This window comes from Tachyglossus aculeatus, chromosome 4 (genome assembly GCF_015852505.1).
Source record: "Tachyglossus aculeatus isolate mTacAcu1 chromosome 4, mTacAcu1.pri, whole genome shotgun sequence".
NCBI classification, from domain to species: Eukaryota; Metazoa; Chordata; class Mammalia; order Monotremata; family Tachyglossidae; genus Tachyglossus; species Tachyglossus aculeatus.
In genome coordinates this window covers 79,218,476-79,242,412 of record NC_052069.1, presented here as the reverse complement: position 1 = coordinate 79,242,412, position 23,937 = coordinate 79,218,476, and the positions used below count along the sequence as shown (strand labels likewise).

At 43.6% G+C, this 23,937-nt stretch overlaps 1 protein-coding gene and 2 non-coding genes across 6 annotated transcripts in view; 2 read left to right on the top strand and 1 right to left on the bottom strand.

Annotated features, from left to right (window-relative positions):
* The window catches only part of LRP12 (LDL receptor related protein 12), a 113,535-nt gene that overhangs the window by 30,778 nt on the left and 58,820 nt on the right, over positions 1-23,937 (bottom strand). For 2 of the 4 annotated variants that reach the window (XM_038744963.1, XM_038744965.1), the window contains exon 2: positions 14,295-14,351. The exons of 1 other annotated variant lie outside the window; for it this stretch is intronic. In XM_038744963.1, the coding sequence (XP_038600891.1) occupies positions 14,295-14,351 (57 nt within the window). Of the gene's footprint in view, positions 1-1,504; positions 1,539-14,294; positions 14,352-23,937 lie in introns of those variants that run through there. One more of the 4 variants, XM_038744966.1, reaches the window with a different exon arrangement.
* On the top strand, positions 1,356-1,494 carry LOC119927516. The gene has a single exon (XR_005450512.1). It is a non-coding gene; the product is annotated as a small nucleolar RNA SNORA7 (small nucleolar RNA).
* Positions 21,902-22,039, top strand: LOC119927867. The gene has a single exon (XR_005450833.1). It is a non-coding gene; the product is annotated as a small nucleolar RNA SNORA7 (small nucleolar RNA).

Genomic DNA, 23,937 nt, shown 5'->3' with positions numbered 1-23,937 from the left:
GTCCTAGCAGCTCTTAGGGAAAACTCACTAGACATTTCTGACTGTGGAAAGGAAGAATTCTAGAAAAGCCCAGTTTGGGACAGGAGATGCATCTCTCTAGGAGACCTGGAACAGTGGTTGATAAACTTCCACTTAGTATTGCAAACCCTGCTTGAGCATCATATATATAGTCCAGGGGCAGTATACTTAATGGTCACAAAGGGCTTTTTACTTTTTTTATGGTACTTGCTAAGCGCTTATCATGTATACTAATGCTGGTGTAGATACAAGCTAAGCAGGTTGGACACAATCCAAGTCCTACATGGGGCTAGCAGTCTTAATCCCCATTTTACAGATGAGGTAACTGAGGCTAAGAAAAGTAAAGTGACTTGCCCAAGGTCACACAGCAGACAAGTAGCAGAGCCGACACTGGAACCCAGATCCTTCTGACTTCCATGCCGGTGCTCTATCCACTGGGCCACGCCGCTTCTTTTGCCAAGCATACTAAGATTGCTGGCTGATCCAGTAGGCCTGATGTCTGGGTTTCTGCCAGGAGTCCTCCGCGGCTTAAGCGCAGGAGCAGAGGTGACATAGTGTGGATGTGAACCACGGCTACAGGTTACTGGTATGAGATTGGCAGAGGGAAACGGGAGCAAGGGAGTTGAGTTTGGAAAAGAGGGTGGTGTTGAGAAGTACTGTGGCATAGTGGATACAGCATGGAACTGGGAGTCAGAAGGTCATAGGTTTTAATCCTGGCTCTGACACTTGTCTGCTGTGTGACCTTGGCAAGTCACTTCTTGGCAAGTTACTTCTCTGGGCCTCAGTTAACTCATCTGTAGAATGGGGATTGAGACTGTGAGACCTATGTGGGGCAGGGATTGTGTCCAACCTGATTTGCTTGTACCCACCCTAGCACTTAGTACAGTGCCTGGCAAACAGTAAGCATTTAACAAGTATCATAATTATTGTTATTGCTATTGAGGGTGTCAATTTGTGCCTCAAGAGGTGATAGTTTGGGTACGGAGATCATATGGGGCATGATAACTTGAGATACTGGAGAGGGTCAAAAGATACAGGGTCTCTGAGGGAATGGGATGGTTTTTTTTAAAATGGTGTTTATTAAGCATTTACTATGTGCCAGGCACCGTATTAAACATTGGGGTAGCTACAAGATAATAAGGTTGAATACAGACTTAATCCCCACTTTACATGACAAAGTAACTGAGGCGCAGAGAAGTTAAGTGACTTGCCCAAAGGTACACAGCAGACAAGTGGTGGTGCTAGGAGCAGAACCCAGGTCCTCTGACTCCCAACCCTGTGCTGTTTCCACTAAGTCATGGCTCTTCTTAAATTTTGGGGGAGTGGGCATATGGGCGCCCCTCTCAGGGTCATACCTGGAGAGTTTCCAGGACTCTACCAATCTCGATTGGGGGAGGGGAGAGTCAGGCAGAGACCTATCCATTCCATTCCTAGCTTGGCCAGTGGCTAGCGAGTGGAAGGCAATCAGCTACAAGTCAAAACTCACCTGTGCTGGGCAGCAGCAGCATGGGAGAGAGTCGAGGGCAGAGATTCAAGTTCACTGCACGGAAGGAGGCAATGGTAAACCGCTTGCATATTTTTACCAAGAAAACTCTATGGATAAACTACCAGAACAATTGCAGATGGAGGGGGGACATTCTGGGAGAGAGGTGTCCATGGAGTTGTTATGGGTCAGAGAAGACTCGGCAGCATAAGACAAGACAAGGGTGTTTGGGAGAGAAGGCAGATGAGGAGGCTGTGGTCTGACACATGAATTTCAGAGTTGGGGAGGGTAAAGACTGTACAGTTACTAGAGATGAAGAAATTGAGTATTGCACTCTCCTAAGTCCTCAGTACAGTGTTTTGCACACAGTAAGCTCTCATTAAATACCACCAATGAAGAGAATGTGTCCAAGTTGGTGAGTATGTGAGATTAGGTGGGTCAAGGAGTCAAAGTTGAGGAGTGAAAGGAAGTGGGCCCTGGAAGAATGGTCAGAAACATCAACATGGATACTAAAGTCCTCAAGGATTAATCTAGGGATGGAAAAAGTGAGAAGGAATTTGAGAAAAGGATCTAAATGGCTGAGAAAGTTGAACAAAAGGCCAGGGGAGGGGAGAGGCAGTAGATGACTGACTAATAATTGGGGTGGGTGGTAGAGGCCGACAATATGGGATTCAAAAGAAGGGAAAGAGGGGGTTGGGGGAGGCGGGATCGTTTGAAACTGGCACTGGGGAGTGAGAAGACCAGCCAACTCCTTTGCCTTTCCCAGTGAGTCTTGGGGAGTGGGAGAAGATGAGGCCCCCTCTGAAGAAAGTGACAGGGGAGAGAGTGTCATCTGGGAGGGCTAGATAATGGATTCACATCTAGATAATTGCAATCTTTGGACTTCCAAATTTGCTTAGAGGCCTAAGTAACTGACTTACCATGCTCTGAGATTCATTCTTTGCCATTATCTTTGTCAGTGCATATGCCCTCATAATGACGATCAGTGATTAAGGAAAGAAAGACAGGTTTACTTAATCTCAGTGGTACCAAAAACTGATTGCTTTGGAAGAGTTTGAAATCCCAGTGGTGCTACTTGCCTGCTGTTGTGATTCTGGGCAAGTTACTTAAACCCTCTGTGCCTCAGTAACCTCATCAGTAAAATGGGGATTAAGACTGTGAGCGCCATGGAGGACAGGGACTGTGTCCAATCTGATTATCTTCTATCTATCCCATAGCTTAGAACAGCACTTGACACATAGGAAGTACTTAACAAATACCACTTAAAAAAATTGGTGGTTCAACAGTGAAACTATGAAAAAAAAAATCACAGAAACCTAAGATATTAGTAAAATAACCTACTAATACAGAATAACTGTGCAAACATCAATTCACACTTACTGAAAAAAACAAAGACATCCTGGATGCCCAAGGCTTAAACTATGGCTCCTCAATGATTAGAATATAATATGGTAGAGAGATTTGGAGGATGCCTGGATCAATATAGCTACTTACAGAACTTAGTGCAGGAATTCTTTAATGCAGCCAATAGACTGAAAAGAGGCCCACAGACCACCAGGACAGTTAATGATCATCATCATCATTATCAGTGGCATTTATTGAGTGCTTACTGTGCACAGACCTCTGCACTAAATGCTTGGAAGAGAGAAGCAGCTTGGCCTAGTGGATAGAGCACAGACCTGGGGAGTCAGATGGATCTGGGTTCTAAGCCCAGCTCTACCACTTGTCTGCTATGTGACCTTGGGCATATCATTTCATTTCTTTGTGCTTCAGTTACCTTACCTGTAAAATAGGGATTAAGATTGAGAGTCCCAAGTGGGACATGGGCTGTGCCCAACCTAACTAGTTTAAAGCGACCCCAGAGCTTAATACAGTGCCTGGCAGATAGCAAGTGCTTAACAAATACCATAAAAAATACAATATTAGGAACATGGAAACGATCATGGAAACACTAACCTCCTCACTGTGCCTCATTCTCCCCTGTCCCGCCATCGACCCCCGGCCCACGTCCTCCCCCTGGCCTGGAATGCCCTCCCTCCACACATCTGCCAAGCTAGCTCTCTTCGTCCCTTCAAAGCCCCTACTGAGAGCTCATCTTCTCCAGGAGGCCCTCCCAGACTGAGCTCCCTTTTTCGTCTCCTCCTCCCCATCCCCCCCGCCCTACCTCCTTCCCCTCCCCACAGCACCTGTATATATATTTGTACAGATTTATTACTCTATTACTTGTACATATTTACTATTTATTTTGTTAATGATGTGCATATAGCTTTAATTCTATTTGTTCTGATTATTTTGACACCTGTCTACATGTTTTGTTTTGTTGTCTGTCTCCCCCCTCTAGACTGTGAGCCCGTTGTTGGGTAGGGACCTTCTCTATATGTTGCCGACTTGTACTTCCCAAGGGCTTAGTACGGTGCTCTGCACATAGTAAGTGCTCAATAAATATGATTGAATGAATCAATGAATAAATGAAAGCACCAGCAAAATTATTTATCAGTATCCCAGTTCCCTTATTAGGACAATAAGCCCAGTCTTCACTTCCCATTTAAACAATAAGCTGGCATTTCTTCAAAATACTGCTTTATCATGCAGCTATCAAGAGTCTGGCCACACATTTAGTCAACTCCACCAGAATGGTTGATGAAAATAATTCCGATTACAAGACCACTTGTGAAACAAACAACATCTTGTAGCGCTCCGCATTAATAACACAAAGGCTTGCGGAAGCTTGTGCTGTGACATCTAAATTGGGTTAAGGGGATGCTAAAACTGAGAACCCCGGTTTATGTGGACTGCAACCAAAAGAAAAACTTCTTTATTTGTCTGGATAAAACTTACAGCTTCAAACACACCACAACAGAGCCCCTGGAAGAGTACAAATGGGTTCACCCATTTCATAGATCTAGACGGAACCCTGTACAGATTGTACAGCACAACACTTGTACAGCACTTAGTAATAAACCGTGGTCAAGTAAATTTAGAAGATGTGGCTTTATAAAACACATATAATTTTTCAGTAAAAGAAGACACAATCCTTGTGCCAACCACTGAAGAAATCATCATGGCAATCAGAACCACTTAAGGTGATAAGGTTCTAGACCCTTGAAGGTCATATCATCACATCCCCTTCAAGAGGCATTCCTCATTTCATGTTCCATTTAACTCTCTTCTCAGGTCCCCTTTCCCCCAACCTCCCCCATCCCTTGCACCCAGTGACCTGGCCATTACTTTATTAAGAAAATGGACACCATTAGGTTTGAGCTCCATAAAATCACCTTTTCCCCTCCTCAGTCCCTCCCACTTCTGGCCCCCTCTTCAACTCTCCCATCCTCTCCAGGAATATCTCTAGAGGAGATCTCCTGACTCCCTTCCACATGCTCCTCTGACCCCATTCCTTCGCACCTTATCAAAACTCTTGCCCCCTCTCTTCTTCCCTCCATAACAGGCATCTTCAACCACTCGTTCTTCAATGGCTTACAGCGATCAAAAAATAAGATTGATTGAAAGGTAAAAGATCAGAGTTCTGTAATTATAATAATAATAGTATTTGTTAAGCGCTTACTATGTGCAAAGCACTATTCTAAGCACTGGGGGGATACAAGGTGATCAGGCTGTCCCACATGGGGCTCACAATCTTAATCCCCAGTTTACAGATGAGTTCACTGAGGCACAGAGAAGTTAAGCAACTTGCCCGAAGTCACACAGCTGACAAATGACGGAGCCGGGATGAGAACCCATGATCTCTGACTCCCAAGCCCGGGCTCTTTCCACTGAGCCACACTGCTTCTCTTGGCATCTCAATGCTTTCCATTTTTGGCAACATCTTATCTGGAGTTTTTCTGAAATGGCTACTAAAGAATATCATTGCCTTTTTGCTGCTGGAATGCATTATGGCTTTAAGTAGCAACACACCCCTGCAAACAATCTGTGCTGAAAATCAGGGATAGAAGTGCAGGGAAGAGCACCAAGATCTCTGTATTATCTTCACAGATTTAACAAAATCACTTGACATCGATAGACGTACGTTTTCACAACTATTAAGTTGGGACCCAAAGGGCCATCATGTCATATGGCCAGTCATGTCAGAGTTAAGGATATTCTTGGTCTCAATTATTCATCCCCATGAGGTAAAGCTTGGTTGAAATAGTAATCTTACTCTCTTCAGCTAGGATGGAAAATGCAGACTGAAGCCTGGATATCTAGTTTTAGAGTGTTTCCACTCATCTGGGAAACTCTTCCTACTCAACAGGCTATGAGCACCATCAAAAGCCTCAGAGAGAGATAATCAGGATTTGATCTACATGGACAAAGCAACGTTGGGGAAAAATCCCCACAAACTATAAGGCTCTCAAGAGAAGAGTTAGAGCTAATATAGTGAGCCTAACGGGCTGATCATTGTGGGAAACTTTGATACTCAAATGGGTAGTGATATCAAAACATGGAAACAAAAATTGATCTGATCTCATCAAATTGGAAAGACAAATTACAACTATTTCATTCATTCATTCAATTGTATTTCAGTTTAGCAAGTCAGTGAAAAAATCAATTTGATATCCCCAATATTATTATTAAGTGGAAGAAAGACACCATTACTCTAATATAGAGGCTTACAAAAACCTGTAATGGGACATTCAGCTCAAGTACTAAGACATGTGGAACCAAAGGTGGGAGGTAAAAGGATAACTTTTAACAAAAGGATATGATGACTATCACTAAGTTATGTACATATATGTAATTTATTGTCTACCCCTCTGGACTGTAAGCTCAGTGTGGGCAAGGAACATGTCTGTTATACTGTTATATTATACTCTCCCAAGTGCTTAGTACAGTGCTCTGCACACAGTAAGTGCTCAATAAATACAACTGAGTGAATTAAGGGCTTTTATTTATCAGCAAAGAGGGAACTTGCAGGGACAAAGAACATTGCAGTGATCTTTTGATAATGTGCTTCAATCATGAAGGAAGAGGCCCTATGAAATAGCAGCATGGCTCAGTGTAAAGAGCACGGGCTTTGGAGTCAATGGTCCTGGGTTCAAAGAGGCCCCATGAAGCAGTGTGGCCCAGCAGAAAGAGTATGGGCTTTGGAGCCAGAGGTCATGGGTTCAAATCTCGGCTCCGCCAACTGTCAGCTGCGTAACTTTGGGCAAGTCATTTAACTTCTCTGGCCCTCAGTTACCTCATCTGTAAAATGGGAATTAAGACTGTGAGCCCCCCGTGGGACAACCTGATCACCTTGTAACCTCCCCAGTAATTAGAACAGTGCTTTGCACATAGTAAGCACTTAATAAATGCCATCATCATTATTATTATTATTTGGAGTCAGTGGTCATGGGTTCAAATCTGGATTCCACCTATTGTCAGCTGTGTGACTTTGGGCAAGTCACTTAACTTCTCTGTGCCTCAGTTATCTCCCAGTGCTTAGAACAGTGCTTTGCACATAGTAAGTGCTTAATAAATGCCATTATTGTTATTATGAAGCATAGATAACAGCTAAAATAGTAAGTCATGACTTTCATTTCAATGCTAGGGAAATGTAAATTCCATGGTTAAAGTCATGAACAACAGCAGAATACCCTGGTTCAATAGCATCTATAAGCAAGGAGGGGGATCTAATTTTCAGCACAGGCTCTACATACTCATTCATTCACTCAATTGTTTTTATTGAGCACTTGCTCGGTGCAGAGCACTGTACAAAGCGCTTGGGAGAGTACAATGTAACAACAGATGGAGATATCACATATGGTATCAAAGCTGAATCTAGGAGTCAGCATGTGTTTGGGAAGACTGTCACATGGTGTGGGGTGACAATAAGAAGAGAAGCAGCATAGCCTAGTGGAATGAGCATGGGCCTGGGAGTCAGAGAACCTGGGTTCTAATCCCTACTCCACCACATGTCTGCTGTGTGACCTTGGGCAAGACGCTTCACTTGTCTGTGCCTTCAGTTGCCCTATCTGCAAAGTTATCTTGCACCTACCCCAGCACTTAATACAGAGCTTTGGACACAGTAAGAACTTAAATACCACAATAATTATAATGATTATCATTATTATTATTATTGAGATGCCAAACTTCAGGTAAAATCAAAAGCTTGCTTTGTTAAGCATTAAGTGGCAAGAAAGGATCCAATCCACTAGAAATGATGTTCTGCTCAACTAAACAATGCTTCATTGGATGGGACAGAGGTATGGAATGGGTAACTGTGGTATCTGTTAAGTGCTTATTATGTGCCGAGCAGTGTACTAAACGCTGGAATAGGTATAAGAGAATCAAATCCCACATGAGGTCCACAGTCTAATTAGGAGGGGAAACAGGCATTACATTAACATTTTGCAGATGAGGGAACTGAGGCACAGAGATGTTACATGACTTGTCCAAGATCTGATGGCAGGCAAGTGGCAGAGCAAGGATTAGAACCCAGGTCCTCTAACTCCCTGACCTTTGCTCTTCCCAACAGGTCACACTGGGTGACAACAGATAGACCCACATCTGCTGTATGGTCAACTCCAGTGGACCACCCAGAAACAAAGGGATACAAAGGAAACTCTTTAAGGATTTAGTGAAGTGTATCCTTAGAGAATAAAGTAAAACACCAGAATACTGGGAAGCAACTGAAGTGGACAAACCGACAGTCTGCAATCCAGAAAGAAAGGACTCTTGTAGAGCCGAAGCAACGTGTGGCTTGTGAAACTAGGAGGCACAACCCAAACCAAAGCCAGGTGTTGCAATTGGCAAGCACATCCCTTCAAAGAATCTGAGCCCCTTCCTCACCATCTCAATGAATACCACGCTGATCCAAGCATGTATTTCCCACCTCGACTACTGGGCCAGCCTCCTCGCTGACCTCCACTCATCCTGTCTCTACCCTCTCCAGTCCATACTTCACTCTACTGTCCAGATTATTTTTCTGAAAAACCATTCAGCTCACATTTCCATATTCATTCCGCATCCTCTTGATTGTAAGCTCACTGTGGGCAGGAAACGGTCTGTTTATTGCTGTTTGTACTCACCCAAGTTCTTAGTACAGTACTCTGTAATAAACATTCAATAAATACGATTGACTATCCACTCCTCAAATGCTTCACTGGTTGTTCATCCACTTCTGCACTACCACTGGATTTAGAGTACTCAATCTGCTCATTTCTTCCTAGCATACCTTGCTGATTTCCTACTACAACTCAATCCAGTTGATCCTCTCCTCAAAAGCCAACCTACTCACTGCACCTTGAGCAAGTCTATCCCAACACCAACCCATGGCTCACATCCCCCCCTCAAGCCGGAAAGTCCCTCCCACTTCATGTCCATCAGTCTGCCACTCTCCACCTTCAAAACCCTCTTAAAAATCAAACCCCCTCCACGAGGCCTTCCCCACGCTGCTTATGGAAGCAGCGTGGTCCAGTGGAAAGAGCGTGGGCCTGAGAGTCAGAGGTCCTGGGCTCTGCCACTTCCCTGCTGTGTGACCTTGGTCAAGTCACCAGAGGAACTTCTCTCATTCCCTCACCTGCAGAATGGGGATTCAAAACCTGTTCTCCCTCCTACTTAAGGCTGTGCAACATTTGGGCCCTGATTAAAATACTAATGATGGTATTTGTTAAGCACTTACTATGTGTCAAACACTGTTCTAAGCGCTGAGGAAGATATTAGGGTAATCAGGTTGTCCCATGTGGGGCTCACAGTCTTTATTCCCCATTTTACAGATGAGGTAACTGAGGCACAGAGAAGTTCAGTGATTTGCCCAAAGTCACAAAGCTGACAGGTGGCAGAGCTGGGATTAGAACCCACGACCTCTGACTCCTAAGCCCGTGCTCTTTCCACTGAGCCACACTGCTTCTCTATCTTGTAGACTGTAGATCTAGATTATCTTGTATTTACTCCTGTGCTTAGTGCAGTGCTTGACACATAGTGCTTAACAAATACCACAATTACCATTATTATTATTCTCTGACCAAACCCACATTTCCTCTATCTGCCCTCCCCTCTGCTATGCATTTATTCATTCAATCGTATTTACTGAGCACTTACTGTGTGCAGAGCACTGTACTAAGCACCTACTCACCCCAGCCCCACAATCCTTACATAAATATCCTTATTCTCAATCATTTCCCCTATCTGTAATTGATTTTAATATCTGCCTTTCCTTGAAGACTGTAAGCCACCTGAGGGAAGGGATCATGTCTACCACTCTATTTCACTACACTTTCTCAGGGCTTCATTCAGATTGCTTCGTACACAGTAAGTGCTCAAAAACTACCACTGATTGACTGAAGTGGTTCTCTGACCCTGAATTTCATAAAATTAATCAGTGAACACATATCAAAAGCCACTCTAATAGAAAGATTATTATCACAAAGCCCTTAAAATTTCACTAGTCTAAGGTTAAGGATTTGGGGGCTAGAAATGTAAGCATTTGCGGGTGGGCTTGCAAGTATGAAAGTCTAGAAAAATTCATTCATGGCTTTAAGGGCTTAATAAAAAAAAGGGGAGGAAACAACACAACATTTCTCTTTCATTAGGAAAATGAACGTGTTCAAACAAGCATCCTCTCTGCCAAAATCCATCGGTTTCTATTTGATCTTGTTTCAAATAGTTGGATTCATGTCCAATAGCCATGACAACCCTGAAAACACAGGAGCATGACTCACTGGCTCACTACCCAGTATTCTCATTTGAAGATGCAAAACTACTAAAATAAAACTATAGTAGAGATTATTATGGGCTTTATATTCAATTTTTTAAATATTATCCCATGAGAAAAATATTTCAATATACAGCTTTCACTGACAGTATATGTGGAATTTCATTTTCTAATGAGACTCTCTAAGAGGGAACACCTATGCATACTATTTTGTGGTAAAAACACATGCATCAGATATTCATTCATTCAATCACATTTATTGAGCAGATCCTGTGTGCAGAGCAATGTACTAAGTGCTTGGGAAAGTACAGTACAACAATAAACAGACACATTTTCTGCCCACTACGAGCTTACGTAATACGCTATGAAATGAATCCCGGACTTCAATTCCTAAGAAGTTGACGAAGATGTGGCTTTGGTTTCCGTTTTCTCTACTTCCCTGTGCTCCCCCGGACCCTTTCAGTCCCACGTTCCCTCAGCCTCTATGACCACCAGTGAAACCATGACGAGCCCCAAATTCACTCAGCAGCCAAGTGGCAGAACCAGCATTAGAACCCAGGTCCTCTGACTCCCAGGCCCGATGATCATGTCTAAAATTGCACAGAAACCATAGCCTATTTTGGAGTTCACCAGAATTCTACACTGAAATGACTAGCTCTGGACCACTGACTGCTTGAAAGGTTATTTTCGGGTTTAGATGGCTTGGGCTGGATATGAGCTGAAGCCACGGGTGGGCAAGTATTTTGGCCAGAAGGAAACTTACAGGTTTTCGAGGTGTGCAGAGGGCCACAGGCCAAGTCCTCCTCCCACTGCCAGGACAAGAGGGTGTAGAGCAAGAAAGTAAAACTGCACAACTGCCACCACTTCTACTTAGAAGCATCTTAGTTGTGGTAATTGTTAAGTGCTTACTATGTGCCTGCTACCATACTAAGCACTAAGGTAAATATATGCAAATCAGGATGGACACAATCCCTCTCCCACATGGGGATCTCATTCTTAATCCCCATTTTCCAGATGAGGTAACTGAGGCCCAGAGAAGTGAAAGACTTGCCCAAGCAAGTCAAACAGCAGACAAGTGGCGGAGCCTAGATTAGACTGCCTCCCAGAAGGAGTGATCTATCTTACTGATCCAGCAGCACATATAGCAATCAATTTAAAAATAATCTTTGGTTTATAAAAAAAGTATTTATTGTGCTTCTGCACAAAAATGCTCAATAGATCAGAAAATAACATGAAAAGACAAGGTCTCATTCCCTGCAGGTTTTTTTTCTTAACTTAAATGAATATGCAGTTACAACTAGAATACAAAGCAGCATTGTTAGGTGACAGAAGATTTAGACACTGGCTTTTTGTCTCCACAAAGCCCAAGATGCACATGTGTTTAGTGGTTTTAACTAATTCGTAGACATTATGGACATTACGATATTATTTAAGACTCAGCCTACTCACTTTCCTGGAGAGTGGACACGCATACACAGAATACTGGTTTCCTCTCCCTCTTAAGACTGTGAATCCCATATTGGGTAGGAACTGGGTCTGATCTCATCTTGTTTCTACCCAAGCCCTCTGCATAGTGCTTGGCACATCATAATTTTTTACAGTATTTATTAGGAAGCGCAGGCATACGCTGGAGTACGGCATAACCTGGGTGTTGTGATTGAAACGGAAAATGTTTCATTCATTCATTCAATCGTATTTATTGAGCGCTTACTGTGTTCAGAGAACTGTACTAAGCACTTGGGAAGTACAAGTTGGCAACATATAGAGATGGTCCCTACCCAACAGCGGGCTCACAGTCTTAGAAGGGGGAGACAGACAACAAAACAAAACATATTAACAAAATAAAATAAATAGAATAGTAAATATGTACAAGTAAAATAAATAGAGTAATAAATCTCTACAAATATATATACAGGTGTTGTGGGGAAGGGAAGGAGGTAGGGCCGGGGGGAGGGGAGAGGGAGAGGAAGGAGGGGGCTCAGTCTGGGAAGGCCTCCTGGAGGAGGTGAGCTCTCAGTAGGGCTTTGAAGGGAGGAAGAGAGCTAGCTTGGCAGATGTGCGGAGGGAGGGCATTCCAGGCCAGGGAGAGGCCGTGGGCCAGGGGTCGACGGTGGGACAAGCGAGAATGAGGCACACTGAGGTGGTTAGTGGCAGAGGAGCGGAGGGTGCGGGCTGGGCTGTAGAAGGAGAGAAGGGAGGTGAGGTAGGAGGAGGTGAGGTAATGGAGAGCCTTGAAGCTGAGAGTGAGGAGTTTTTGCTTGACTGCGTAGGTTGACTGGTAGCCACTGGAGATTTCTGAGGAGGGGAGTAACATGCCCAGAGCATTTCTGCACAAAGACGATCCAGGTAGCAGCGTGAAGTATAGACTGAAGCAGGGAGAGACAGGAGGATGGGAGATCAGAGAGGAGGCTGATGCAGTAATCCAGTCGGGATAGGATGAGAGATTGAACCAGTAGGGTAGCGATTTGACTGGAGAGGAAAGGGCGGATCTTGGCGATGTTACGGAGGTGAGACCGGCAGGTTTTGGTGACGGACTGGATGTGAGGGGTGAATGAGAGAGCGGAGTCGAGGATGACACCAAGGTTGCGGGCTTGTGAGATGGGAAGGATGGCAGTGCAGTCTACAGTGATGGGAAAGTCAGAGAGAGGGCAGGGTTTGGGAGGGAAGATGAGGAGTTCAGTCTTGGACATGTTGAGTTTTAGATGGCAGGCAGACATCCAGATGGAGATGTCTTGAAGGCAGGAGGAGACACAAGCCTGAAGGGAGGGAGAGAGAGCAGGGGCAGAGATGTAGATTGTACTGAATCTAGGTACAATCTTGGCCACAGGCAATTTGAGGACTCACAACACAAGATGCTGTTTTCGGGAACTAATTATGTCAAAATGTACAATGGGATTAATTTTCTTATTTATGAAAAACATTAGAAATGGAAAACTGGACTCTGAACCGAGTCTGGATCCCCAATTTGAGCACTTTAACATACTGATATTGAGTCAGAGGGGTTCCACGATAGCGTTGCTGACTTTTTTTTTCAGCGACCCTCCCTGGTGACTCTGCTTAGAAATCGAGTAACCTCTCCTTCCTCCCTGTGCCCTGGCCGCCCCCACTCTATCCCACCTTTCCTCTTTACACTTTCCTCCCCTCCTGTATCGTGGCTTTGTTTCCCCACTTCCCTGAGGCCCCTGTGCTTTCATCCCCTCTGGCCAGGTCCCAGAGATAGTAGTGGTATTAATATTTATGAAGTGCCTACTGTGCTCAGAGCACTGTACTAGAGTTCGGGAAAGAAGACACAGGTGGGAATGAGTCATGGACCAGTCCGGAGGCGGGGGGGGGGGGGGGGGGGGGGGTGTGCTTCCAACAGGCAGGGGCACCGAGGGGGATAGTGTTGTAAAGCTGAAAACGACTCCTTGTGAAAACTGAAATGGCAAGAAAGCCTAGACAGTGCTTGGTGTTGAAGACAGCCTTAATTGGAAACTAGGAAAAAAACAGGGTGTGTGTACTGACATGGGGAAATGTGCAACTTTCCAACTGCCTATATTCATTACAATGCAAGGAATTCCAGGATGCCCGATTACCAAATCGGGGGAGCCCTTGCCTCAGAAAAGAACATGAAATGTGAACAGTAGGGGCTTCAGGTTACCGGCTCACATTGGCGCTAAAATTTAGATGTTCCAAGGACTTATTTTGGACTAATTTCTCAGTTTTGTGAGGGCAACGTTATTTTTTCTTTTTAATTCAGGAAAACTGTGACATCTAGGTTACACTATACCTAAATTAAGCAAAATGTTTAATTTCAACTTTTTGCTGATGGCATGATGCAAAATGACATTTCAACAAATTTCATTTTCTGTAACTTTGCTGTGGAGAGAAAATATCAATTCAAACAAACCAACTTCTTTCCTCCCCTTAGTTCAATGTTGTGCTTGGAAAAATAATTAAGCAGCCCGTTTGGAAAAGCACAATCTGTTCATGAGCATGCAGGTATCAATTTTATCTTTTGAGAATTTTTTCCATGTTTCAGTTGCTTCATTTCTTATTACATGCTGCAAAAGGCAGTAATAATTTTTATAGCCAAATATCACTTCATAAGATACCAGGTGGCTTTCTATATTTACCATATAACTCATGCATGAAATTTAAACATTACAAAAAATGACTTACCAGTTGACACTCCTGAAATATGCACATTTTCCATACGTTCTGCAAGAGCACCATTTCCTAAAATTAAACATAATGAATAAACTAATTTTCAAGATGAAATTTGTAAAGAATTCCTTAGATTCTTTTCTCTACCAAAGTGAAAAAAAAGCCAAACTACTATGATTAATATAAAATACTTCAAATTAAAAACCTCAGAGTTGCCACTAGAATGCAATACTGTACACGAAATATTCCTGAAAGGTATGTTAATGTTTGAGACTTCTAAGTACGTCGTCTTGCTACATATGAAGGAGTATTACACCTTGGCAAAGATTCCTGCCAGCTATCCATGATCTCCAGCTTATCAACAGACTGTTTGGGGCATCTCCTTTCTCTTCTTGTAGATACGTGAATTCTGTTCCCTGGCTTTTCTGCTTTTTCCTGGCTCCCGACTCACAGTGAGCAGAGCAATTGAGAAAGAAGCCACATGGCCTTGTGGATGGAGCATGGGCCTGAGTCAGAAGGACCTGGGTTCTAATCCTGCCTTCACCCCATGGCTGCTGTCTGACCTTGGGCAAATCACTTCATTTCTCTGGGCTTCGGTTACCTCATCTGTAAAATGGGAATTAAGACTTTGAGTTCCATGTGGGACACTGACTGTGTTCAACCAGATTAGCTTCTATCTACCCCAGCGCTTTGTACAATGCCTGACACACTGTAAGTGCTTGATGAATACCATTAAAAAAACCTAAAAAATAGCAACCGGAGCACATATGCACCTTTCACTTGCTCCCTGCAGAGGAAAGGAGGAAAGAGAGGTGGGTTTACATACTTCCATCACTATTTTTTAAGTGATTTGGGAATTGGGAGCTGGGAACATGAGGCAAATAATAATCATTGGGGCATTTGTTAAACACTGATTATATATCAAGTACTGTACTAACTGCTGGAGTATATACAAGCTAGTCAGCTCCAATGAGGGAGGACAGGCATTGAATCCCCATTTCCCAGATGAGGGAACGGAGGCACAGAGGAAGAGAACTGACTTGCCTGAGGCCACAAGCAGATTTGTGGTGGAGGCAGGATTAAAACCCAGGTCCCAGGCCCATGGTCTTTCTAAGCCATGCTGCTTTTCCGATGCCAAACACCACCCAAAGTAGCTGGAGACAAGACCGGATTGTCTCACAAGGAAACCTGGAAGATTCTGATGGTTCACTGTTCATACAGGCTCAGGAAGTCCGCTTCGTGTTTGAGTAGCTCGTGGAATTTCCTTGCATCTGAGAACCATGACGCTTTTCTAAAAGCTTTTGAATAGCTCCTTATTTTGTTGAACCTAGCAAGAAATTGCTTTAAGCTAGTTTAGAAGGGCATAGGAAACATCCCTTCCCACTCTCCTCTCCCACACATGACCTGGCTCTCAAGCAGGGTGACCATCTGCCCCACCCCCACGAGAGTCCCTAACAAAGAAATTCAAGGCCTTGTGACAGGAAACATGAACGCTTGGATTGCTCAACCCGTGAGGTGGCAGGTGTATGTGCTGAAAGGGCAACAGCTCCAGGTCGCCCTGGGATGTGGATAACCGTGTGATGAGGACGTGACAGCGCACTGTCAATCAATCGTATTTACTGAGCACTTACTGTGTGCAGAGCCCTGTACTAACCACTTGGGAGAGTACAATATAACAGATGCAATCCCTGCCCACAAGGAGCTTACAGTCTAGAGGGTGAGACAGATATTAATATAATGAAATTAAATATAGTTATGTACATAAGTGCTACGGAGCTGGGTGGGGAGTTGAATAAAGGAATCAAGTCAGGGTGATGAAGAAGGGAGTGGGAGAAGAGGAAAGGAGGACTAATAATAATAATGTTGGTATTTGTTAAGCGCTTACTATGTGCAAAGCACTGTTCTAAGCGCTGGGGAGGTTACAAGGTGATCAGGTTGTCCCATGGGGGGGGCTCACAATTCTAATCCCTATTTTACAGATGAGGGAACTGACTAGTTAGGTAAGGCTTCTTGACAGAGGTGTGCCTTTGATAAGGCTTTGAAGTTGCAGGGTGGGTAGAGTCGCTTCTGCGTCCAGTAAAAGGGTATAAGGACTCAAGCTGACCTGGGGGTTCCTTGTAACAGCAGCACAGAGGACACCGGCTAATGGGCCCACCACTCATTCATTCAATTAATCATATTTATGGAGCGCTTACTGTGTGCAAAGAACTGTATAAGGTACTTACCTACCCCCTATGACAGGGGATGCCCACACAGGGACTGGTGCAAGGTAGGAAGGGGAACTTGGGAGGTCAGTAACTGGTGGAGCTGTGACTAACTTCTGAAATTGGTTTGCCCTGTAGTGACTAAAGGAACAGCTATAACAGCTATATCTGCCTAAATGATAGCTACAGGGAAGCAGCATGGCCTAGTGGAAACAGCATGGGTCTGAGAGTCAGAAGACCTGGGTTCTAATCCCAGTTCCACCACTTCTCTGCTATGTGACCTTGAGCAAGTCACTTCTCTGTGACTCAGTTACCTCTTTACCTCATCTGTAAAACAGGGATTAATAGTGGGAGTCCCATGTGGGAAAGGGCCTGTGACCAATCTGATTAGCTGGTACCAACCCTAGCATAGAGAAGGGTGCTGGGCAGCATGGCCTAGTGGATACAGCTCAGGCCTAGGAGTCAGAAGGTCATGGGCTCTAATCCTGGCTCTGCCACTTGTCTGCTGTGCAACCATGGGCAAGTCACTGCACTTCTCTGTGTCTCAATTTCCTCATCTGTAAAATGAGGATGGAGACTGTGAGCCTCACATAGGACAGGGACTGTGTCCAACCCAATTTGCTTGTATCCACCCCAGTGTATCCACACTGCCTTGCACATATTCATTCAATCGTATTTACTGAGCACTTACTGTGTGCAGAGCACTGTACTAAGTGCTTAGTAAGTGCTTAACAAAGTACCATTATTACTATTATTATTCCCCCCTTCTAGACCCTAAGCCTGGTGTGGGCAGGGCTTGTCTGTATTGCTGAATTGTACTTTCCAAGTGCTTAGTATAGTGCTCTGCACACAGTAAGCGCTCAATAAATACGATTGAATTAATGAACACAGTAAGTGCTTAACAAACACCATTTTTTAAAAAAAGGTATGTGTAGGGGTTGGGAGGGGTGTGACAATTAAGGTGTTTGTCTGATCCTTTACCTATGTAGGTTAATAATGCTAACCAACAAACTCTAATCTCTTATACCACCTTGGGTATCTAATTCATTCCCAATCCTCAGAGAAAGAAACCGAAGCCCAGTAAGGTTAGGGGACACGGCCAAGGTCACAGAGCAAAGTGGAAGCAATATTGGAACTATAACCCGGGCCCTCCAACTCTTACCCCTAGTCTTCCAGTTAGCCCATACTGCTTCTGTAGAGAGATAGACGAAATTGTTTTAAGTAGTGACGTTTTTACTTTTAAATGTTTTCAACAAATCCAAAAAGACTAAATTAGTCTTAAGTACTTTTTCCTGCTAAAACATAAGCAACAAGTTTGCAATGAGGAAGTAACCATCTCTGTATATGAAATAGAAGCTTCCTCCTTTAGGCAGCTTTAATTGGCTGAGAGATAGTTCCCAGGCAGTGACTTGCTGAAATAGCTGGGTATATAGCAACGGAAAGAGAATGGAGGAGCAGGACACAGGAGAGAGGAAAGAATGAGTAAGGGTAGGATAGCACTGAGTAAACACTCTGGCTATGGCCTGACAACATGGGGCCACAAGGGCAGCTGGGAGAGGGACGGGCAGCAAAACATTCCCTGAGGAGAAAGAAGGCTGGGAAAGGGACAGTTCATTCATTCAATCACATCTATGGCTCACTTACTGTGTGCAGAGCACTGTACTGAGTGCCTGGGAGAGTACAATGCAACAATAAACAGAAACATTCCCTGCCCTCAATGAGCTTACAGTCTACTAGAGGGGTACAGGGGCACAGTCGACTCTTGGGGCATGAAAACAGAGAGCGCAGAAATGAGAGAAAGAGGAGAAACAGGAGGAGGGAGAGAGACAATGAGGGAAGCCTGGGTATCCTGCTGGAGAATTACTATTTCCTCAGGTGGAACCAGGATCAAGAATTACACTGATTCCACTTGGCAGAGCAGAATACATTATATCAACGAGGTAGGTTTTATTTCTCACGGCAATTATTGGAGTGTTACATAGGCTTTTTCTTAAACTTTGGGTTCTTAAAATTGAAGACGGCAGTGGCATTCAAAAACTAACACTTTTATGGGATGACCCATGTAGAAACTGCCTCCCTGCAGCACTGAACTCCAAAGGTGAGAGATCGCATTAAAATGAGAACAACAGAATAAAGATTCAATATCCCATGTTGGCCAATTGCAAGTGAATAACGCTCCTTGCCATCTCAAATCTTTGCTCCATATCAAATCTCGTACCGTTTCAACTAACTCAGAGCAGTGAGTTGTGGCCAAGAGGTACCTGTCCAGCTGGTTATTTTCAATTGCCAAGTACCCACCCACTAGCCATCTAACTGCCTCTAGTGCCAATCGGCCAGCTTAAAAAGCACTCGGTGGTTACAATAACTAAGGCTTGCAAAACCCAATAGCAGAGATCCTGGGCAGTGACCCTATTAATCTCTCATTTGATTCGGTGGGATATTCATTCATTCATTCATTCATTCATTCAATCGCATTTATTGAGTGCTTACTGTGTGCAGAACACTGTACTAAGCGCTTGGGAAGTACAAGTTGGCAACATATAGAGACGGTCCCTACCCAACAGTGGGCTCGCAAACAGTAAGTATTTGTTAAGCACTTACAATGTGTCAAGCACTGTTCCAAGTGCTGGGGCAGATACAAGATCATCAGGTTAGGCACAGTCCATGTCCCACAAGGGGCTCAGTTGTAATCCCCATTTTACAGATGAGGTAACAGGCACAGAGAAGTTAAGGAAATTGCCCAAGGTCACGCAGCAGACAAGTGGCAGAGGGGGAAACAGAAACCTGGTCCTCTGACTCACAGTACGTGCTCTTTCCACTACGCCAAGCTGCTAGGCCAGGAATGCTAGTTCAGCTAGAAATATTCCAATTTCTTGACTATAGGATCCTTGGGAAATCTCAGAGCCAAGGACTAGGTTATAAACTGCAGCAGAGTGTCAATATGGCCTATTGGAAGGAGCATGGAGCAGGTTAGGGGCCTAAGTTTTAGCAGCAGCTCTGCCTCTGGTCTGCTGTGTGAGCTTCGGCAAATCACTTAACCTCTCTGCGCCTCAGCTTCCTCACCTATAAAAAAGAGACAGAATACCTGCTGTCCCTACCTCTTAGACTCTGAGCTCAATGTGGAACAAGTGTGATGTCTAATCTAATTATATTATACCTGCCCCAGCACTTAGCATAATACTTGCCAAAAAACGCTTAATAAATACCATAACTACCAAGGTTAAAGGATATGATTGGCTTTTAGTGTTTGTCATTTAAAATAAAAGCAGCATGGTTTAGTGGATAGAGCATGGGCCTGGGAGTCAGGAGATCATGGGTTCTAATCCCGGCTCTGTCATTTGTCTGTGGCCTTGGGCAAGTCACTTCATTTTTCTGTGCCTCAGTTACCTCATCTGTAAAATGGGGATTAAGATTGTGAGCTCTATGCAGGACAGGGACTGTGTCCAACCTGAGTTGCTTGTATCCACCCCGACACTTAAGATGACTGGTACATAGTAAGTGCTTAATGTATACCATCATTACTATTATCATTATAAGGATTTGCAACTCTTCTTCCCTAGCCACTTGTTTTTCTTCTAGAAAAAGGAGATGGGCTCTAACTCTTCCAAAATTGAAAACATCTGAATGTCTAGGATCACTACTTTAGAAATTGCTTTTCTAACTCTGCTCATCCTTTCGAACCTATCATGTGCTCATAACTCATCCTTTTGATATGTGTGTGTGTGTGTGTGTGTGTGTGTGTGTGTGTTTTGGTGGGGGTAAAGAGGCACATATACATGTTTATATTCACTTATAAACAAAGCTTATATTCACTTATAAACAAATTTATTTTTAAAAATCCAGTTCTTGTCACTTTCTTCTAAGGCTATACATATTTTTGTGTGAATATGTGGCACTCCATAAATATATGTTCAGTGACCTTGCCCCCACTAGAGTACCTGGTATTATGAGTTAAGAAAAAAAAAAGGGGGGGGTGGGGTGGGCAATGAAATTGAAAAGGGACACTTCTAAGCACCAAAACTTCACCTGGAAGAAGAATCTAATGAAAAAGCAATCAGGGCCCACAAGGAATTCTGGGCAGTAAATTGCAATTCAACACATTAGCATAAAACAAATGAATAAAGATTGACTTTATAAATACATATAGAGGTGTCTAAATGCAACCAGAAACATTCTAAATAGCTCCAGTGGGAATACATTTAGAGGAATGTTTCTCAAATTGAAAATCATGAGGGAGTTTCTAGAATTGAGGGAACAGGAGCTGAAGAACTCTGAAAGCTATTTACCGTGGGAACAGAAAACTGCAGTCGATATGGACAGTTAGCTGGACTCTTTTACTTACCTATTCTTCCTCCTTAACTTCCCTTAGGAACAGATTTGATATGTTATCAAGGAGGAGATGAACAATAAACTTCCTTTTTGCTGGGAGACTTAGGGGGGTGGGGAGATAAGAACAGATCAATCAATCAATCAATAGTATTTACTGAGTGTTTATGATGTGCAGAGCACTGTACTAAGTGCTTCGGAAAATACAATACAACAGAGTTGGCTGACATTCCCAACCCACAACAAACTTACACTCTAGAATGAGTTTGCAGTCTAAAATAGATGAGGTGCTTTGAGTACCCATGGGAGACAGCATGGCCTAGTGGGAAGATCACGAATCTGGGAGTCAGAAGGACCTGGGTTCTAATCCCGGTTCGGCCACTTGTCTGCTGTGTGACCTTGGACAAGTCACCTCACTTCTCTGGGTTTACCACCTCATTTGTAAAATGGGGATTAAGACTGTAAGTCCCATTTGGGACAGGCACTGTGTCCAAACCTGATTAGCTGGTATCTACTGCAGTGCTTAGGACAATGCCTGGCACACATTAAACTCTTAATAAGTACTATAATTATGGTTATTATTATTATTACCGTTGGGGTAAGGGCTTCCCACAAATGAAAATTCTGAAATCTTTAGAACTAGGGTACAAGGTACAACCCCAGGTTAGTGCTTCGGTCTCCCAGGATACATCTGTACAGCAGCACAGAAAAGAGTGGGACAACTAGAATATTTTAAGACTATTTAATTGGTTTCTAATTCGTTATTAACTTTATTTGAAAGAATAACCACCAAATTTTGTGGGAATCACAATTTTGGTTCCAGCAAAACTTGAGAGAGGTTAGAAGCTAGTTGGTAAAAGGCTAGGACAGCTGCTTGAAAGCTTAAAATGTTCCAAATACTGGACTGGTCTTTTCATAAATAGCCAGCATTCCCATTCACTCAAGAAATTCAGTTTGTAAACATCTTTTATGAGGAGTCATTTAAAGAACCTAAATATAGCTGAAGTAAACAGTAATTTAGTTGCAAGGCAGGAGGGGAAAACATCCTGAAACTAGAGATCCAAAAGTACAAGGGCAAACGAAGGGGTCTTTCCCCTCTCAGGGTCACACCTGGAGAGTTTCCAGTACTCCATCAGTCTCGGCTATGGGAGGGAGAGTCAAGCAGAGGCATACTCTTTCCATTCCTAGCGTGGCCAGTGGCTAGCGAGTGGAAGGCAATCTGCTACAAGTCAAAACTCACCTGTGCTGGGCAGCAGCAGCATGGGAGAGAGTTGAGGGTGGAGACTCATGTTTACTGCATAGAAGTAGGCAATGGTAAACCATTTCTGTATTTTTACCAAGAAAATTCTATCGATACACTACCAGAACGATTGCAGATGGAGTTGGGGAGTTCTGGGGGAGATGTGCCCATGGCATCGCTATGGGTCGGAGATGACTTGGCAGCCTAAGACAAAAAGGGGGCTGTACATTATAATATAAGGACATGGAACTGAGGGGGGGTAAAAAAAAAACAACACCCTAAAACTCAAGATCAAGGACACATTTCTGGAAAGTGAGACTGATAAAACTACACACTAGTTACCCTATGGAAAATATGGAAGGACTTTTTTTTAGAATGGTATATTTTAAGCACTTACTATATATCAAGTACTGTCTAAAGCATTGGGGTAGATACAAATTAATCAGGCTGGGTATAATCCCTGTCCCACATGGGGCTCAGAGTTTAACTGGGAGGGGGAGCAGGAATTTAAATAATTTTACAGATGAAGAAATTGAGGCACAGAAGTGAAGTGAGTTGCCCCAAGGTCATATAGCTGGAAAGTGGCAGAGCTGGGATAAGAACCCAGGTCCTCTATTTCCCAGGCCCATGCTCTTCCCACTAGACCTTGCTGTTTTCCATTAATAATAATGAAAACAGAAATTCCAAAAGCCCAGAAATCAACAGAATAGGTTTCACCCGCACCCCCACCCCCTACTCCAATGATACATATAACCTTGGGATTAAGCCAATTTGGCTTGCTTCCTTACCCCAGGGGACACAGCTACCCCAGAAATACAACCTATGTTGTTTGAAGCCTTATTCCACTCAACTGCCATATAATTCTGGCTATGGTAAGAAAATCCCTTCTTAATGACAATTGTGGTATTTGTTAAATGCTTACAGTGTCCCAGGCACTGTACTAAGCTCTGGGGTAGATTCAAGAAAATCATGCTGGATGCAGTCCCTGTCCCACATACGGCTCACAGTCGAATCCCCATTTTACAGATGAGATAACTGGGGCACAGAGAAGTGAAGTGATTTGCTCAAGGTCACAAAGAAGACAAGTGGCAGAGACAGGATTAGAATCCAGGTCCTTCTGACTCCCAGGCCCGTACAGTATTAATAAGGTCACGCTCCTTCTTGCCTTCTCTCTAACTTGGGATGAGAGAAACAAATCAACCAAATGGGAATCTTGGAGGAAGCTGAGACCACAATGTGTGAGATAATGATGAGATAGATAACCACATCCATTACTGAATTGGGAAGGCAACTTAATTAGCAAGGAATGACGCAGCTTTCAGTGAATTAACTGCATCTAATTTAGAGGAATCAGTTCACTGAAGACCTCATCAAACTCTGACAATACAACAGACCATGAATCAATAGTACTTATTGAGAGCGCTACTTCATGCAGAGCATTGTACTAACTGCTTGGGGTAGAACGACAGAGTAAATACGATTCCTGCCTTCTAGTACCTTACAAACTGGGGGGTGGTGGGGAGGGAGAGACAGACACAAATAAAATATGGCTAGAAGGTAGTAATAGAACATAAAGATATGTACATAAGGAGCTCTGTGAATACCCAACTGCTCAGGTGGGTTGATGATGATAATGATGATGGTATGTCAAGCACTTACTATGTGTCAAGCACTGTTCTAAGCACTGGGGTAGAAACAATAATAATAATGATGGCATTTGTTAAGACCTTACTATGTGCGAAGCACTGTTCTAAGCACTGGGGGGATAGAAGGTGATCAGGTTGTCCCATATAGGGCTCACAGTCTTAATCCCCATTTTACAGATGAGGCAACTGAGGCACAAAGAAGATAACTGACTTGCCCAAAGCCACACAGCTGACAAGTAGGA